Source organism: Anarhichas minor, unplaced genomic scaffold (assembly GCF_050575085.1).
Source record: "Anarhichas minor isolate MPS153535 unplaced genomic scaffold, ASM5057508v1 ptg000062l, whole genome shotgun sequence".
Taxonomy (NCBI): Eukaryota; Metazoa; Chordata; class Actinopteri; order Perciformes; family Anarhichadidae; genus Anarhichas; species Anarhichas minor.
This window is the reverse complement of record NW_027466508.1, coordinates 4,862,174-4,880,880: the sequence shown is the minus strand read 5'-3', so window position 1 is coordinate 4,880,880 and position 18,707 is coordinate 4,862,174. Positions and strand designations below refer to the sequence as shown.

Here is an 18,707-nt window from a genome sequence, read left to right as displayed (position 1 = left end):
AACTGGACCATCTCCAGGTTATTAAGAAAACATTCTTTTATTCATAACCTCCTCCATTTCATTGCCTTTTTGCAGAACTAGGACTGGCAGCATTTAGCCATGTGGGTTGTTCTCAGCAAATATTGTCATTCTTAACTGACATCCTGTCGATGAGTTAACAGCCTTGAATGTCTAGTGTGGCCCTGGTACCGACAGTAGTGTACTAACTTACTGTGGGAACTTCTGCTGAGGTCAGAGTGAAGCCTGGCACGTTGCTCCAGATATGGGAAAGAAGCAGCGAGTCACATGAACTTTGTGTTTGCGTTGAGCTGCGTCTGTCGAAGCCCCTTTAAACAACATGACATTGTATGTTGACAAACTGCCTCGCGTCTGCTGATTGACAATGTGATTTTGATATAAGCCACTTTATTCACGATGAATTATTGTCTTGGAACTATTAGTATTCAACCAAAAATGTATTTCATGTTTTTGTATTTTGAAGATGTAAGAAGCTAATGTCAGAAATGTTTGTTTTACATATTTAATGTATAACCAATGCGAGTTTCAGTTATTTTAAACCCTAATAGAGGGATTATGTATTTTTGTACGCCAACCAGGAAGTTAGCATCGCACTGGTTCCCACGACAAAAAAGCCAATGGGATTTTTCCGTTGGATTTTGGATTTTTGCAGAAAAAAATATCGGTGGCAAACACAAGCTTATGATACTTACATGTTTTGTTCAGCAAGATAATCTTCACAAATAAACACCGCTTTTATGAATTTTGAAGCGTGAATGCAGTCAGTGGAAATAAAAAGCTAACGTCAGGCTATAAAGGTACCACACAATGATCACAAGAGCACAAGTTTACACGAGGCTGTGAAGGCAGACTAGTTGGCGTTATTACGTTTTCTAGTCTCATTTAGCCACTTGTTAACAACCGCCTTTTTTAAGACACGTAAAAGCTCTTAAGCTTGGGTTAACTACAGAACCTATGTCAAGCATCTGACCAAAAACTCATTAAAAAAAAAAAAAAACACTGATTTCGAGACGAGGAAACCAGAATAATGCAGACTCATTTCCAGATTTTTGGACTCATTCCAGCATACTTCCTCTATACTCAGTAAAATGCATCACGCAGACAGTTAAATACAATTCAGGAATAGAGGATACTGGTGACGTTGAGCCTTGCGCAATATTATATTTTCACAGCTTCTGTTAGGTATATGGTTTGTGTATATGGCCCAAGACAGCTGGCCACATTTGGATGCTGCTGATGCAGTGGATGTGTAGCTCTGTGTGTCCGGCCATGAGTATCTGCTGGTGTCTGTTGGTCAGCCTTGGGCTCGATGTGTCTGTCAGTCGGAGATTATTCTGTCTGAGCACCCTTAACAATGGGTGACAACGTTCACCTGTTAGAATCAGCAATCTCAAAATACATTTTATATCTCAACCCGTCACTCAGGTCTCAGGTACAGTCTCTTCGGCAGCCTGGTTTCAGGAAGTCACCAGACCACTGCCGCTTAAAAGTAAGTCACGAAGGAGCACTGATGTAATTTGAGCGGACAAAATCGTGTTAATAAGGCTGTATAAATAACCCGTCTAAATAAAAGTAGTCATGTCTGTCACAGAATAAACTGCGTCAAATATCTTGACTGATGCTTCAGGAAAGTCATGATGTCTCACTAAATCTGGTAACGACACAAATAACAGCGTCTGAGAAAACCTCGCAAAAGATTTAACCGCTGTAAAACGAACAGAATTAATCACAAACACACTCGCGCACTCTTTTGCTCGACAATCCAGCTCAGAGTAGAGCCTGTTTTCCACCACATCTCAAACCTAACTTACTACAGTAGTGAAGAGTTAAAAGCCTGCGTGTTACATTAATTCAAGCATGATATCATTTGAAACACAAGGGATCTATTCAGATTTGCATTACTAGTTTGGAGCAACGAACCAGCTGCCTCCTACTTGGATAAAAGCTCAATGATTGCAAGGCAACAGTAACATTACGCCAGAGCTGTCGGGAAGAGATTTAGTGCCCGTGCAACTGTATATCTTGACTGTGTGCATGTTTAGTGTTAAGGAATCAAACAAATGCCTGATATTTGCCCCGACTCTCTGATAGTGGTTTAGACAGTTATTCACTGCCTCTAAATCTTTGTCTCAGAGAAGAGACGCCTCTTCACACATGCAAGTGAACCAGCGAACTGGGAATCATTTCTACAATTACGCTCTCACGGACAGATCAAGGGGCCTCTGCACATTATCACTTATGGCCGGGCTACAATAGGAACCTCAGAAGTGTTAGTAACTTGTATTCAGTGGAGTAAGTGTTTTTAAATGCTTTTGTTCAGTATTAATTGTAAATATTACCAACACTTTTATTGTGCTTGTCAGTGTACCCCGTTTTAAGCTGCACTCATCAATATTTTATATTATCAACTAATGAACTGACTACTTGTAATGTGAAAGTTGTTGCTCATAGTGATAAACACAGAGAATTATACCTAACTCTGCCATTCCCTTTAGCTCTACAAAGAGTTTTAGTGTTATTCAACTCATCGATTTGGTTTTACAGACTACGACTTCAATGTTTTGGCTCGCTACTCTCTCATCTCATCGACCTCGTTTCCCTCGCAAGCAGCTGTGTTCAACAAAATGCTTCGACAAACCCAAATCTGCTGACAACAAAATGTTAGACTGGCGAAGTTAGCAACTAACTGGTGAACAGAACGGAGCCTTTAGTAGCTAAAGAGACAAATATTTCCCTCAGAAGTTTGGTGGAGAGGAAAGGAGAGCGAGCGCTGCATTTACATGTGTCAGGTTGCCTGAAACAACACTCCACATGATTACTAATGTTGCTCAATGCCTAGTGGGTGTGTGAACTCAATTGTTTGCAAATGTCAAATTTGTGTTTGAAGCTTGCCTCCAAGTGGCCAAAACTTATTTAATCCTGCTTTAAAGTACAATTTTTATTCATAAAAATGTCCTGAAAATAACATTCCCTGAGACATGCAGTGGCTTTGGAAAATGCCTGGAAATACAGGAAGTGACAGAAAGCCCTGGGTTCAAGAGGTTAAGTGTAAAAGGAGCGAAAGCCTCTTCCCTCTAATTCCATGGTCCGCAAATTCACATGACCCCAGAAATACGTTTGAAATTACTTCTTTTTTAAATTACTTTTAGGACCCAACACACTCATTGTATATGTTAACATGTAACTCACAGTTCACTTGGTGACTGCTGTGACCCCTAAGGTTTACATTCTCTTCCCTAATTTATTTTCAATATTCAAACATTAAAGTTGCAAGGGGAGTGGAAGTGTTGCCCTCGTTGATCCATAGTCACAGGGACGTGCGGAGGCAGGTGAGGCTCTCATCACGAAAAGTAAAAAAACAAATAATGGTAAAATAAATATTAATATTTCTCTACTGATCTGTGCTATAAATGTAATTTCTGTATGATTCCAATCATTTCAAGCATTTTTATAATCAAGATCGCTGAATTTGCGCATGTCAGGAGACAGCGACGAGCTGTGCCTCATCTCAGATTGTGCCTTTTGCTTTCTCATTGTTTGTCACAACTGTAATATTTGTTGACACTTTTATTATGTACCTTACCTATGTGTGTGTAAAGAATGCTGGTATGAAAAACAACCAGGAGTCAATGTGCAAGCTGCCAATTGAATGGTGATTTAAGCTACTCTATTGGGTTGATATATTTGTAAATCTGACTCTGAAAGAGTCAGTGCCTCACCAGCCACGAACCTCACTGCACGTCACTGGCATGTGAAGGGAAAACTAGTTCAACAAGAAAGGGACTGAAACTGGCCTCTCTGTGTTTAATTCTAAATGTCTTGTGTTTGCTGGCAGAGGAAGAAATCTCCTGTGACATGTGCCTTTGGCTGTGTGAGTTCAGTTTCTTACAAAACAAACCTCTGCAATATGATGAGTTTAACCCGGCTGCATCTTGTGTAACAATACCATCAGGATGTACTTTAAGACTATGTTGTTTTCAGCGTTCGCAAGTTGACTGGGAGTCAACTATGTTCTGTCGTGACACGTGTAACCATATCCAGATGAAGGTGGGCTTTGGGGACGTTTTAAAAATAAATTCTGTCATATTTCCACCGTAAACATGGCGATTTATCTCACCAGATGGCACAAAACAGTGCTGATGTGGTCGCCGAGTGAAGTAACTGGACCGAGACCCCAAAGCTGCCGACTCGTTCGTCAACCAGTCAATAAGATTTCTTTTTGCGTCGTTCTGCGGAGAGCTGGCGAGGCTTTCCCCGGGCCGTTGCTGCGACGCCTCATTCTGACGGGTTCACGGTTGAGGTCACGTTTGTCAGAGACGACCCCGAGGGCACATGTGACAATACAGTATGTGTGTGTGTGTGTGTGTGGGGGGGGGATTATTTAGGGGACAGATTAGGACGTTAGTGTCTTGACAGTTGAGTGGTTTTAATGGTGAAACTGTCCGAATCACTAAATCTCAAGTAGCCTCTTTACTCCCTAATGCTTTCTGCGTTGTAGCCGTAAAAATCCTCTTGGCTCTTCCCATGTAAGGAGAAGGAAAAACCCTGTGTGTTTTTAAATCCACAGTCATACGATATTACATTGACAATTCAGATTCGGGGGTCAATAAATGTCACTGCTTATTCTCCACTCCTACATTAATGTGTTTTGATTCAGACATTTCCCCATCCAAATGGCCACAGATGACCTCTCACCGTGTCTGCATCTGTTTTACGAGAAGAACATTTTTTCCACTTTGTCAGGCAAAGGCTGCCTCGCTGCTGTTATCGTGTTGTTTTGCTTTGAAGGGATTTATGGTGAAAAAGGAGACGCGGAGGAGATATTCATTGGTGGCCGTGTAACAGTCCTCCTTGACTGCATTTTTATTTCTTTTCCATCGTGGACTTATTGTAGCAAGTGAAAATGTTATTTTGTTTTTTTTACCATGCATTATTTCTGCTCTGCAGTACTTTAAGTTGCTTTATATTCACTGGTCTGTAAAGTGAGATCATGAAACGCAGCCGTTTCTCTCCAAATGTTATGGTATTATGTTTTTTATCCCGGCTTTATCCAGCCCCATGCTGTACTGAACCATAATTCCACACTGACCACAGAAGCATTTGGCAGTTCTCTTAGTTTGCTGTTCTTTCTCTCATCACTGATTTCCTGTGTGGAAGGAGGCATTTCGTGTTTGTTTTGGCCCAGGTGGGGTTTTGGCTCAGAACACTGCCAGACTCTCCACTTGAATCCACCATCACCCCCCCCCCCCCCCCCCCCCCCTCCTGCTCTACCTCCCTCTATCCTGTGCTTTCCCTCCCTCCACTTTACCTTCTCTCCACCTCCTTGTCCTCTCCTTGCTCTCGGTCTACTCCTTCTATCCGACATACGGCTGCTCTGGTACAGCTAAACCACAACTTGTTACTAGCTCACTATAATGTCCTTGTGTCGTTCATCTTCAGAGTGAGGTTTGGTAACTCGTGACTACATATAAAGCTCAGCAGCCCCACGTTGGGCTACGTTGTCAAAGGAGTTTTTTGTTACCAATGTTATGACCCAACATTCATAGCTGTGGGCGTAATATGCTCGCATGACAGGACGGAGCAGGAGGAATATGTCATCTTCAATCAGGGAACACACATGGAAGCCATGCGAGAGCTGCAAACTGACTAGAAGGCCCGGAGATTGACTGCTGTCCAATCCCAGGAAGCCTTTGTATGATTATGCCCCCTTTGTTGGTTTCCTTATTGCCGACTGTGATCATTTTGGGACCAACCCTGGCACCGCACTGACCGCAGCTCGGTGTGCCGTGTAGTTCACTGGAACCAGTCTCGGCCGCTCCAACACCTGTTTGCACAGCGAGTTGCTTTTACTGCTGGTTTGGGGGACTTTATGGACTGCTGATGTGAACTGTTCTATTTTTACTGTGCCCCAGGTTTCCTGTAATATGTTAACACCAATGTGACACAGAATAACTCGCACCCCAGAGGTTTAGGAAGGCAATTCTGGCGTCCGTTCAAAGACAGTCACGCCAAAACGATGCCTCCTGGAAAGTAATAAGATCTCTGCTAATTAGTTATTGTACTATTGTAGTTAATGGTGTTTTTTTAGTTCATTTTGCAGGTGCAACTTGGCTTAGCTTTGTAAATATATTCTTTTATGCCTAATTAGCTCTTTGTCTATGACCAAGAATAGCTGATGTGATGTGCGGACATTCCGTTAAACTCAAATAGCTTTTTTATTGAACACTTTCAGTGCTCAAGTTTGATACATCAGCTGTTCACTGTCACTCGACACTTCATCATTTTAGACTCCTTTTCCTTCTCTGTCTCACAGAGTCTGGGCTGCGACGACTATCTCGGCTCAGGAAAGGTGATGGACAAGTGCGGCGTGTGTGGAGGCGACAACATCACCTGCAGGCTGATCTCTGGAGTGTTTAAACACACTTTGACCAAGGTTGGCTACCACAAGATCGTGGAGATCCCAGAGGGAGCAACCAAGATCAACATCACAGAAATGGTGAAGAGCAGGAACTACCTAGGTGGGGGAAAAAAACAAAAACACTCACCACATTGTTTGCAGACATGCTTGTAGTTTCACAACAGAGAACCCGGAGCCAATGAAAGCAGTGGTCCTCTATCTTCTTGCTTCGGCTTTGCACCAATGTTACTGCAGTCAACTAGCAATAGAACAAAAACAGCTTGGATAGAGAACAAGCTATTACATTATCCAAAGCGACTTACGATTCAGATTCAATCACATTCATACCGTAGGCACAGCTACGGGAGCCGTCAACGTACTTACGTTGTTTTTTCACTGCAACATATATATCTAATACACATTTTTCATTATATTGAGCTATTTCGTCCCTCGCTGCCTCTACTGCCGCTGTTCGTATGGCATTTCAAAACTTCGCTGCTGTGCTGAGCTTGGTGTTTTATCTCCTGGGGAGCGATGAGGTCACAGCCTAGACGGCAAATATCAATGCTGTGCATATTCACTCCCACGATAATCCATTCCACGTTAGTTGGCTGAGTGAACTACATACGGGGGGGGGGGGGGGGTGGAATCCAACACAGATTGTTTCTTAGCAGCATGCTAGTGTTAAAATCATAATATTATAATAATACTGTGACCCGGGTTTGTTAGTCTCTGTTGTTAAATGGTCTGAATGACTTGGAATTGTCAGTGAGGCATTAGTATTGACTGTTATTTCCGTTTCTGAGCAGAGAAATCTTGGTTGCTTTTTTTATTATATATTATTTACTTTTTACTTTGTTTATTGTCATTTTACAGAATCCTTCACACACACATACATACATCTATGTACAGACATTACAACAAGGAATAACAACAACATTAATAATAATACAATTAATTAATGAAGAATAAATTAAGTATATTAGAATAAATAAGTAAAATAAACTGGGAGAGGGAGATTCAAATAAAATATATAGATAAATGAATAGATTCTAAACATGTACATGTCCAAGTATATGCAATATATATACTGGATCAACATAAAATGTGACACCTTTATCAAGTTTTGGTGACTTTTCGTGACCTTTATTAAGTAGCTTGTAACTGTAATTATTCTCAAAATGTACTACCATCTTAAATAAAGGTTATTATATATATATATATATATATATATATATATATATATATATATATATATATATATATATATATATATATATATATATATATATATATATATATATATATATATATATATATATATATATATATATATATATATATATATATATATATATATATATATATATATATATATATATATATATATATATATATATATATATATAAATAGGGATTTTCCGTTTCCTTCCAGTACAGTTTCATCAGTTGCAGAGCTCTGCCTTCATCCCCGCTCAAAACACCTTCCTCCACCGCATGTAGTGTTATGTTACAGATTTAAAGTATGACACCATTGGAAAAGAAAGTTCATGGCAGAAATAATTAAATTATAAATGTATTTGATTAATTAAATGGCAATTTTACCAGTCGCAGCTGTGCAGGCAGCAGCAACAGTAGCGTGTAAAACTGAGTTTGTCTGATTAAAAGGCAAATCGACCAGGGTTTCTCCGACATGCAGCCTGTATTACACCCACCGCTGTGGCGCAGCCTCTCGTTGGGGCCTCCGAGTGAAACACACAGTGCAGATAATTGGCGTCTTTATAGAGGTGCAACGGTGAGACACACTGGTGGGTTATTTTCAGAAGTGACTGTTGGAATGTCAGACATTGTTTAACGAGAACCGTGCCCCGACTCAGCAGGAGGTTTTCGCAGGAAGAGGGGAACCGATCTCCCCCCCCTTCCTCCCTCCTCCGCGGCCTTTCCTTCCCTCGAGGAAAGTGCATAAACACGCTTTCATTAGAGGATCTTACTCCTTAAGCCTCACCATCCTTTTTAATTAAGGTGGGGAATTTCACCACGCTGTAAAAAAACACTCTGAGGATGGATTCCCAACGACTTGGGTGCCAAGTACTTTCTGCTTTCTTTAATTTGAGCTGACCGTTTATATACACAAGTGCAGTTATATGCAGCAACACACAGATACACACTTTCACACACATATTTATATGCACCTTCTTCTGCTAGATTCACACACACACACATGCATACTGTACCCAGAATTCTGGACAACACATACAAGGGATATGGCTCCTTTCACTTTCACAATGTAAGAAACTGTGAAACGTCCTTGTGGATGAATTAAACAATCTTCTTAAAATTAATTTTGTTTTAAATTGACGAGGACTGTACAAAATTCCAGACAGCAGCATATTTTTTTCCTCAATGGATACGTAGGTTTTAAAATGCAAACAAGAATATGAGGCGAGGGCAGGAATCTAGCAGGAGCCACCCACCGTATCCTCACCACGTGCCTGATTCTCCCTCAATAGGCCTCTGTTCTACGCTGTGCATCTCTAATGTGCTGTTAGTTGTCCAAACACTCTTTTACCAGCCTGTCTAATGTTACACCTCTAATGCTTTTCTAATGGCCTCTCGTACTTAATCCACAAAATCAGTGGAAAATATTTGGAGGGATTTTGTTACCGGATTTGCATGAAAGATTTGCCAGCGCAAACAGATTGTCACGTTTATAAAGGGCATTTCTTCGAAAGTGCACGTGAGAGCATTTATTCTGTTACCTATAATTACGTTGTTTTGGGTGGAGAAAGTCTGTGTTTTCTTTCCTCCTTCTTTTCCTACAGTTCTCACTATGCCTAAATGCTTTTACATTCAACAATAATCATGTGGAAGTGGTTGTGGCAGTATTTTCCTTTTCGTATGAGCTCAGGGCCGTCAGTGGTGATTGTGCGGTCGTTCTCTCCATCTCCTCCAGCTCTCCGAAGCCGATCGGGGCGATCCATCATTAATGGAAACTGGGCTATTGACCGACCGGGGAAGTATGAGGGAGGGGGGACCATGTTCACCTACCGCCGGCCCAATGAAATCAGAAGCACGGCTGGGGAGTCCTTCCTCGCTGAAGGGCCCACCAATGAGATCCTGGACGTTTATGTAAGTAACAAATCAACCCGGACCTCCAGATGCTTACAGTAGTGACTCTCCTTCTCCTTTATTCATACTTAAGTTTGACCTGAGAAACTCAGGGTTGTCATGCATCTTCATCTCTCATTATTGTATGATTGTCACTGAATCTCATCTACTTTGCCTCAGATGATCTTCCAGCAGCCGAACCCTGGTGTTCACTATGAGTACGTTCTCCCCTCTGAGAAACCAGTCGTCCCTCAGCAACCAAACCACAGACCAGAAGGTAGATGAGACCTACTTCTTACCCCCGTAATTGTTTGTTACCGTAGCTTTGTCTGATTGCTCAATGCATTTTATAGGCAAAACAACTGAGAAAATAATCAAACCTACCACCTACCCAACCAACCAAGCCTTTATTCATTGTCATATATTTACCCATCCGTTCATCCGTTCACCGCAGTGACTCTAATGTATTGTTATGTTTCCTAATGTGTCACAATGTGTTATGTGTCTATGTCGAAGGGAACGCTGTGAATGGACAGGGGGGTTACGACCATCACAGCAACACTCACCAAGAACGCTTCAATCCAGCAGGTGGCGGGCGTGAACCCCCCCGTCTCCCCGAAAACCAGGTTCCCGCCGCACAGCCACCCAGACGCGAGAGACAGTACAACTGGAAACTGGCTGGCGCCACAGAGTGTAGTGCCTCCTGTGGTAAAGGTCAGTCAAACTATTTATATTCTTAGTTGTGGTTGTTTTTCTGACCTTTCCCACATTTTTAAACAAAACCACTCCAGGTAACATTTCATAGAACACATGCAATTAGTTTTTTGAGTTGTAGAATTCAGTGCTTGAAATGAAAGATCTGCTTTGTGTGCATGTTAGGATTCAGACACTCCATCTTTCACTGTGTCTCCCGGCTGAACCATGGCCAGGTGTCAGATGCTTTGTGTGACAGCAGCAGCAGACCGACTCCCCAGGAAGAGGCCTGCAACCTGCAGCCCTGCCCGGCCTTGTGAGAGACCACACTTTTCTGTTCTCACACTTGTGCACACTGCTGAACACTGGTAAAAAGAAAAGGGAACGCATCTATGTTCCCAGGGTTCTATGTTGCAAGGGTCCTGTGTTCCCCATGGTATTTTTCCATGAAACCTAACCTTAAATTTGCAGGCAAGATAGTTTATTGACTTTAGACATTTACATCTCCACAGTAGTTAAATGGGTTTAACCATTCAAACTGCATTTGAAACATCGTTATGTCTTCATTCTTTTGCAATTCAAACTACTCTTACCAATCTTTTACAATGATAGTTTATATCAAAAACATAAGAGCCTGGTAACAAAGGGATTGAAAAGACTCAAAATGCAAGTCGCTAAATAGCATACACATTACTACCTGGTAGTCAAACAATCAGTGTGTTATCTGCAATGTATGGCAACACCTATTTAGTGTTTATGTCCTTGGCAGTGTTGTCTTATGTAGGAAACATGAACCTTCCTTGACCCATTATTATTCTAATAGTTCTTTCAAAATGTAGAAATACAAGATTTGCAGACTGAACCTTTTACAGCCTCGTTCTCATAGGTGGTCAAAGCGTGTCTTCATATGAACACATCTCAATACAAACAGCAGCATTTATATAATGGACATACATGTGAGTATGCAATATACACCGTGAAGGATGTCCTCCTAACACCAAGCTCTTGTGATTGTCACCTGGGCAGCTGGGATATTGGAGAGTGGTCAGAATGCAGTAAGACCTGCGGCCTGGGCACGCAACACCGACAGGTCCTGTGTCGGCAGAGCTACGCAAACCGCACCCTCAACGTCCACACGAGTCGCTGTCAACACTTGGAGCGGCCTGAAATCACCAGTACCTGCCAGATGAAGATCTGCAGTGAGTGGCAGATACGCTCCGAGTGGACCGCTGTGAGTGGCAGCTGTCAGTCACCATGTGACTGCTTTGCCTTTTACTTACTACCTGTTTACATCTCTGTGTATGTTCATTTGTTACTTGTCATTACGCAAGCACACGTCCCTGTTTACATTACAGTTTATTCATTTTTGCAATTACTGTCTACCAGAAATATATTTTATTTTATATATGTTACATTTGTTTAACTTCTGCACTATTTCATTTCTTAGATATCATTTTTTGTAACTTGAAACTTGAAGCTTGAATTGCACCTGTCTGACGTGTCTCTACAGTTAGTGTGCAACGTCAACTTTAATGAGAAAATCCATTCTTTTCCTTTGACACTTGCATCAACTTGTATTTGAAGGAAAGTTTAACATTTTGGGGAGTCACTAAATAGCATACACATTACTACCTGGTAGATTGACTTGTAATCCCCTTAAAACCACAACTTGTCATTGTTACACTTTGGCGTTTGTACAGATTGAAGCAGTTAATATTTCTATTTTTATGATAAAAATGTAAGAAATGTTAAAACAATGTGACAATGTGGTCTCTCATAGTGATGAGCCTACAGAGGATTGTCACCTGACTCTTCAGCCTCCCTCAGCTTTAAGGAGCGCTACTGGCTTTACTGTCACTCTCACAGCTCATACGTGTATCTCCCAAAATATAAAACGACTCCTGTAAAGTCTGTTAACAGAGTGAGCAGAGCATACAGAAGATAAAACAGTAATTCTCTAAAATAGGGAGATTCACTGGGTGCACTAAATACCAGCAGCACGTACCTCCGCAGTACAGTGCTAACCATGTGGCCTCTGTCTCCGTAGTGTTCCGTGCCGTGTGGGCTGGGTCAGAGGTCACGAGAGGTCCGCTGTGTCAGCAACGTGGGCGACTTTGTTCCCGATGAGGAGTGCAACATGAATCTGCGGCCCATCAATGTGGAGAACTGTGACAAGGGATCCTGTGCCAAGAGCTGGTTCTACACCGAGTGGGGCAATAAGGTAGGAGTTAAGAGTCAATGGCAGACGTAGTGACTTTCATTCAGTTCTATTAAGAGAGGTAGTTATTGTGTAGATCTGTCTTCGTGCATCCAGCAGCTGTTTTGAAATCCAGATAATATATTGATCTTTGAAAGGTGTTCTTATCCTATATTCTTTTTGTCAAATTTAGCAAATATCTCCTCACAGTCAGCTAGCTGTCTGATCTGTGTGTGCATTGATAATTAAAAAAAAAATCAGAGACCTGGTTCTGTAAATGGGAAACAATTAAAGTGGTTCAGATCGACCCATTTCCACTTTTTTTTCATTCAACCTTTATTTAAATCTCAATGAGGGAATGTCCTCTCTTTCAATGATGTGTAGAGTTAAAACAGAATAAATACTCACATAGACTGATAGCTTCAAAGCCTTCACAGACTGGAGGGTCGGGGGTGTTCAAGAGTCATTGACAACATGAATTGTAAAACGAGCGTTTGCTCCACAGTGCTCAGCTGACTGTGGGATGGGTGTGCGAACGCGGGGAGTCCTCTGCCTGACCAACCACATCAGCAGCCTTCCTCTGGAGGGGTGTGGCAGCGAGCGGCCCGCGGACGCTCAGGTCTGCAACAACGGCCTCTGTGAGAATCGCATCGAGTGGTTCACAGGCCCCTGGAGCCAGGTATGAGGATGACAGAAGGTCGCACTGGGCTCAAAGGGGAAGTATTGTGGAGTAACTAAATATATGGGATTTTACTGTGATTTGCTTGTTTCTGTTTTCCTGTCTCAGTTTTTTGCACTGTGCGATTGAATCCATATGATCTGTGCTATTGTTGTATGTGACCCAGTGCTCTGCAGAGTGCGGCGCAGGCAGCCAGCAGAGGTCGGTGGTGTGTCTGATGAAGTCAGATGAAGGATTCGCCATCATGCCTCCGTACGAGTGCTCCTCCCTGGATCGGCCCCTCGGCCAGCAGAGCTGCAACCTCAAGGCCTGCGGAGCAAAGTGGTACCACACTGACTGGAGTGCTGTGAGTATGATATGAAACCCTCGGACCTCCAGCTGTTTAGATGCCCTCAGGCAACGCACCTACTCCCTACTGCTCTTACTACCTGATTAATGGCCAAGACTGGTAGACCCTGCTAGCCCCTATTGGAGAAATCAGTTAAAATCCTATTTGGTTACATTGTAGTATACGTTGAGCTTACAGACACAGAAAGTGAGTCAATAACAGTTCAGCTCATTTAAACAGTGGGCCTCTCATCTGTCAGAAAAGGATACAGCAAAAACTAGCACGCTTGCTTTCAGGGTCTCCTTGATGAAGTCATCTTTGCATTGCATTTGAAATCTCATATTGTGCATTATTTCACTCTTGATCACTCTCTGGTGAATGGGGCTTCTATCTTTTCTTTCTAAAGATTTCATAATTCTCCTTCAGTTGGTCATGAAGAAAATAGTTTTTTGAGATTCAGACCGCACCATTAAGGATGTAGCAGCAGCGTCAGCAGTAGACCGACTCTGGAGGTGGAGTTTTATTAACCTGGGACTTGGCTGATGTTACCGACCCCTGTGCTTCCAGTGTTCAAAGACATGCGAGGGAGGATTCCGCGTGCGGGAGGTGCGCTGCCTGTTGGATGACACGATGTCCAGCGAGGGCTGCGATGAGCAGCTGAGACCAGCGGAGAGGGAGGACTGCAACCCAGAGCCCTGCATACCAAGCATAGGTCAGTCGTCTCCGAGCATTTTATCTGGAATATTACTGACTTTTCATACCGTTAGGAACACAAGGGTCATTGTTATGACTGTTAAGTCCAGTGAGTAGAGTAGAGTAGTAGAGTAACGTTCTGTGCCATCTCTGACTGCTTGAGGTGGAAATTGCACGTTGAGGGTGTTGAACTCCAAACTTATTTGCTGGAAGTTAGGAATATAAGATCGACCCTTCTTTGTCTTTCAGATGAGAACTGCAGAGACAAATACTTTAACTGCAACGTGGTGGTCCAGGCCCGCCTTTGCGTGTACGACTACTACAAGACGACGTGCTGTTCGTCGTGCTCTCGAGTGGCCCACAGACAGTCCATTCATCGGGGCCGCAGCTAGCACCCTCCACCAGGGCCCCTCAGCTCCATGTTGGGCCGGACTCAATACCCGCTGCAGGTTCCTGGGTCAGCCAGGGGAGAGGACCAGCTGGACCTTGGCTTAAATGGACAAATTATTTGACTGCCAAGGGCGGAAACTGAAGAAGGAACATTTCTGTTGGTTCACTCGGAGGCAGCTGTTGGGAGAAAGGAATACCTAAGTGGAGGACAGGAATTCACTCACTGGATAAACGGAGCCCTGGAGGGGTGAGAGAGATCAGTAGCAAACCGAGGAGCCTGCAAAAAAAACCTATGGATTTTAACCACAGAGGTTTAATCTAATATAAAGAATCCATCCGTTTATGTTTCAAGGCCGAGCAGCTTGCATCATGGCATGATGTCATATGAAGTTGATGCAGTCTCACCTATAATCAACTATTTAACACCCACTTTGTTGACCAAAGATATGTAACCTCATCAAACTGAAGACAGTGATTAATTAGTACTTTTTCCTAAGAAACAAACACTGCACAAAAACCCCTTCATGGTGCTGATGCTTGTTCTTTTAGGCAGCATGGATCCACAAGAATTTGTATTCATTGTGGCACAGATGAGGTTTTTCTGACTGCCTAAACAATGGTAAACCGCTTTCTTGTTTTTCCCGCCTGTCGGGTCAGAGATGTAAATGCAGCCTGTGTAATATGTATGTATATAAGTATGACAGAATGAATGATGTAAGTTTTTTCTTAAAGGGGTCTCAGACAGTCCTCCCAGCAACTGAAGAGAAAAAGGCCCTCTTTACTTATTTTAGTGGCTCCCCAGTGAGGTTGCTGGTTTATCGGCCACCGGTGGCCCCTTGGCTGTGTGCACAGCCTCTGAACTAGGAATAGGCATTCCACAGCCTGCTGGATGGTAGAAGCAGATGGACCCTAAGAAAAACAAAATGTGTATATATATATATATATATATATATATATATATATATATATATTACAACTATTGATCTGGTATGGCATAAATGATGTTTACATTAATAGTAAATCTATTATTTATAAACCATATTGCCCCTTTTTTCAGCTTCATACACAACCTGCACACAGTACCTCTCAAGTGTTCAACTGTTTATATATATATATATATTTTTATATGTTATCATATTCCCCCCATGCACTATACACTTACCTCTGTTTCATAAGTACTGTATGTGTATCAATGTTAAAGTTCAAGATGACTCAAGTATGCAAATTATTCGATCCCTGAGGTGTGCCAGCATGATGGCATGATTCATTATTTTCCCAAAAACAATCAAGAAGCGTGTAACTGAATTACCAGAATTCTTCAGTATTCCAAATATGTCTGCCACCAATAAAACAACTGTATTTGCCTTATTATTATTATTACATTTCTAGTGTTCAGCCATTGATTTTAACGAGGAGTGTTCTAAAACAAATAAAGAAAATGACTCATTATTTGTACATTTTACAGCATATTTTCTCCCCGTGTGATTCCTTAGTTGATTCAGTTTAATGTCACGTAGAGGACCAGACAGAGATGTTTCTGATTTAAGTCATCCATCTAGAGGACAAAGGCGGCATTACAGCACAGGTTTACAGGAGAAGTTCCACCTCTCAGAATGGTTAAGAGAGGTCGACAAGTGTCTGGTCTGGTTCACAGAAACGTTGTGGCCCAATGCACTGAATAGAAGTCATTTCTACCAGGAGGCACACATATTGATTGTGCCCGTTTAAAGTGGTGAGGAATGAAAAAACAACATCATGTGACCAAGATGAGGTTAAAATCTAAAACCCATTCCTGCAGCTCGACCTCTTTTCTTTCTTTTTTTTCTCACCTCAGGGTATCCTCCGGCATCGCACCAATCGATGCTCAGCAGGTGTCCCGGGCCGTGGGGCATGAAGACGGAGCCCAGGTGAACCTTCAACACGTCCTCCACGCTGCACTTCAGGATGCCGATCTTCACGAGCTCCTCCAGGTGAACCCAGTCAGCCATGCGGTTTTTGTCAGTTCACTTCAACACGTCAATACTAATCAAATAATCCTCTTACCATGCTTAAAATAACTATGATTAAATCAGTATCATTTATATACAGGGACTCAGTCTTATCCCCAAATCCCTGTGCAGCATATACTGTCATTTATTTATTATATCATCACGAAAAGATGCAAGGTGAAAGTCGACAAGTCAGTAAAACAGGACACTACCTCGGATATCAATTGTAAAGACAGGCGAGCTAATTATCACCCATTTGATCAGCGATCCATTTGTGAAGTTAAAAGGAAAACTCAACGATCTGTGTTTTTCTCCCTTTTGTCCAATAATTACTTGACATCCTACTGACATCCTCTCACAATGTAGGTATTAGACCAGGTTTAGAAGTGTAGTTCACAGAGAAAATTATATTTGCAAGAACCCAACAACTGTAATAAAGAAATGTTTAACTTTACTGAATGATTTATGACACCACGAAGTTGTACAGGAATAGATTATTTAATTCAAAATGTGTTTAAATCTTAGCTTTGTTCAACATTCAGAGGTTTACTGTCTTTCTAAGTGTTTCATCAATTTACCTTTAATTTGACTTTTGATGATAAACAAAGATGTTGGAGCTCTGTGATGACGCGGTGCTCATTTTTCAAGCTCTTAATGTCCACTGATCACTAAGGCCCCGGTAGTACTCATTACACATGGCCTTTAATACAAAAGGCCAAAGCATGATTTGCAACAACGTCTCAAAATTCTTCATCCTTAATGACGTTGCTAGCTGACAGTAAAACAGATCGGGTATGACGTGTGACGCCTCCCTCCCTTAGTGTGGAAGTAGTGCTGGAACAGACTGCAGAAGGGGAAGAAAGGATTTCAACACTAATTAGATGAGGAACTTTAACTGCCCTCTTCCTGACTCCACGCTTTTTAAGAATTCATTCAGGACTCATTCTTTAATCATCACACGGTCAAGCACATCAAACACTCAGCGTGTGAGTGTTTCATACACTTCAGCGGTGTATGAATGGTTATGTAGAGTCCTGATGCATGGTAGCTGTAACTGTTTTTGACATACTATACGATAGCTTTTTCCCCACATACTTTTCGACATTACACTAATAACTTGGGTTGTTTCATTGCCAAATTTCATGACAAATGGCAATGACAAAACGTCCTAAAGCAATTCCTCGGAGAAAACAAAGCATTTATGGATATGTGTTGCATCCAGTTATAATAACCTCAATGCTAAATACTCACATTAAAAAAAACTGATTAGATTTCAAGCACAAGCTGAGCCTGCCATCCATTATCAGTGAATGGTTCTCTATGGCCACTAAATCTCACTATAGTTGGAATCAAATTTTGCTAAATTGTGATAACGTGCAGATTTATTATTATTTTAGGCTTGATGTTCTTTCTTGAGAAGAATCCATTTTGAAGACATTCATGAACACAGTTTGGAGCACCATGCACACAACACATTATCTTCTCAGCATGTGTTAAAAATGACAAGTGAATGATTCTGCATTCTAAACACAGATGTGGTGAGAATGAGTCGTTCTTTGTAGAGGATTGTGTCGTGCCTGCTGACTGTGGCAGTGTTTGGTAGTGCAGTCCTGCTAGCTCGGCCAGATGCAGGAGACCTATTTCCACATCAGTGAATGATACAGACTGAATCTCAGTGGGCTGGGTGACCCACTTTTCAGCTCTCCAAGTGCATGTAAGCGTTGCACGTCACACAGCACTCGGCCGTTATCTAGATTGCCTCACGTTTCTGCCATCTTCTCGTGGCAAAAAAGGGATAACAGCAAGGCGTGCCAGCCACTAACGTATCATAAAGAGCACCAAGAATGTAAATATAAAACATGTGTTGTATATCTTTCATTGGCTTTAGTGTTACTATCACAGCCCTGATTAAGAAGCTTTGTTAGAATTGTAGACTGAATTTGAAATTAATATTGACATGCCGCCATTATTGAGATTAAAGAAAGTGGCCTAGACTGCCGGGGGACTTCCTAGGAAATACTGAGCTCCTCTCTCCTCTTCTCGCTCTCCTTCTGTATGAATTCATGTCCCATTAATAACTTTGCTTCTTCCCCGGAGTCTTTGTGATTTCTCGCCTCGCAGGTTTCCGTGAATCGTGGTTATATCTGGACCGTGGTCCCGCCTGACACCCATATGCTTTGAATGTGTTGTAACTCTGTTATGTTGTTCATTCTGTA

At 42.0% G+C, this 18,707-nt stretch overlaps 1 protein-coding gene across 1 annotated transcript in view; it reads left to right on the top strand.

Annotated features, from left to right (window-relative positions):
* Positions 1–14,505, top strand: part of thsd4 (thrombospondin type 1 domain containing 4) — a 35,960-nt gene extending 21,455 nt beyond the window's left edge. Inside the window, exons 7-17 of the mRNA XM_076077946.1 lie at positions 6,332–6,536; positions 9,369–9,544; positions 9,704–9,800; positions 10,040–10,237; positions 10,403–10,532; positions 11,243–11,447; positions 12,264–12,437; positions 12,919–13,092; positions 13,259–13,438; positions 13,988–14,132; positions 14,363–14,505. Coding sequence (XP_075934061.1) covers positions 6,332–6,536; positions 9,369–9,544; positions 9,704–9,800; positions 10,040–10,237; positions 10,403–10,532; positions 11,243–11,447; positions 12,264–12,437; positions 12,919–13,092; positions 13,259–13,438; positions 13,988–14,132; positions 14,363–14,505 — 1,827 coding nt within the window. The remainder of the gene's footprint in view (positions 1–6,331; positions 6,537–9,368; positions 9,545–9,703; positions 9,801–10,039; positions 10,238–10,402; positions 10,533–11,242; positions 11,448–12,263; positions 12,438–12,918; positions 13,093–13,258; positions 13,439–13,987; positions 14,133–14,362) is intronic.
* The last annotated feature ends 4,202 nt before the right edge of the window (positions 14,506–18,707 follow it).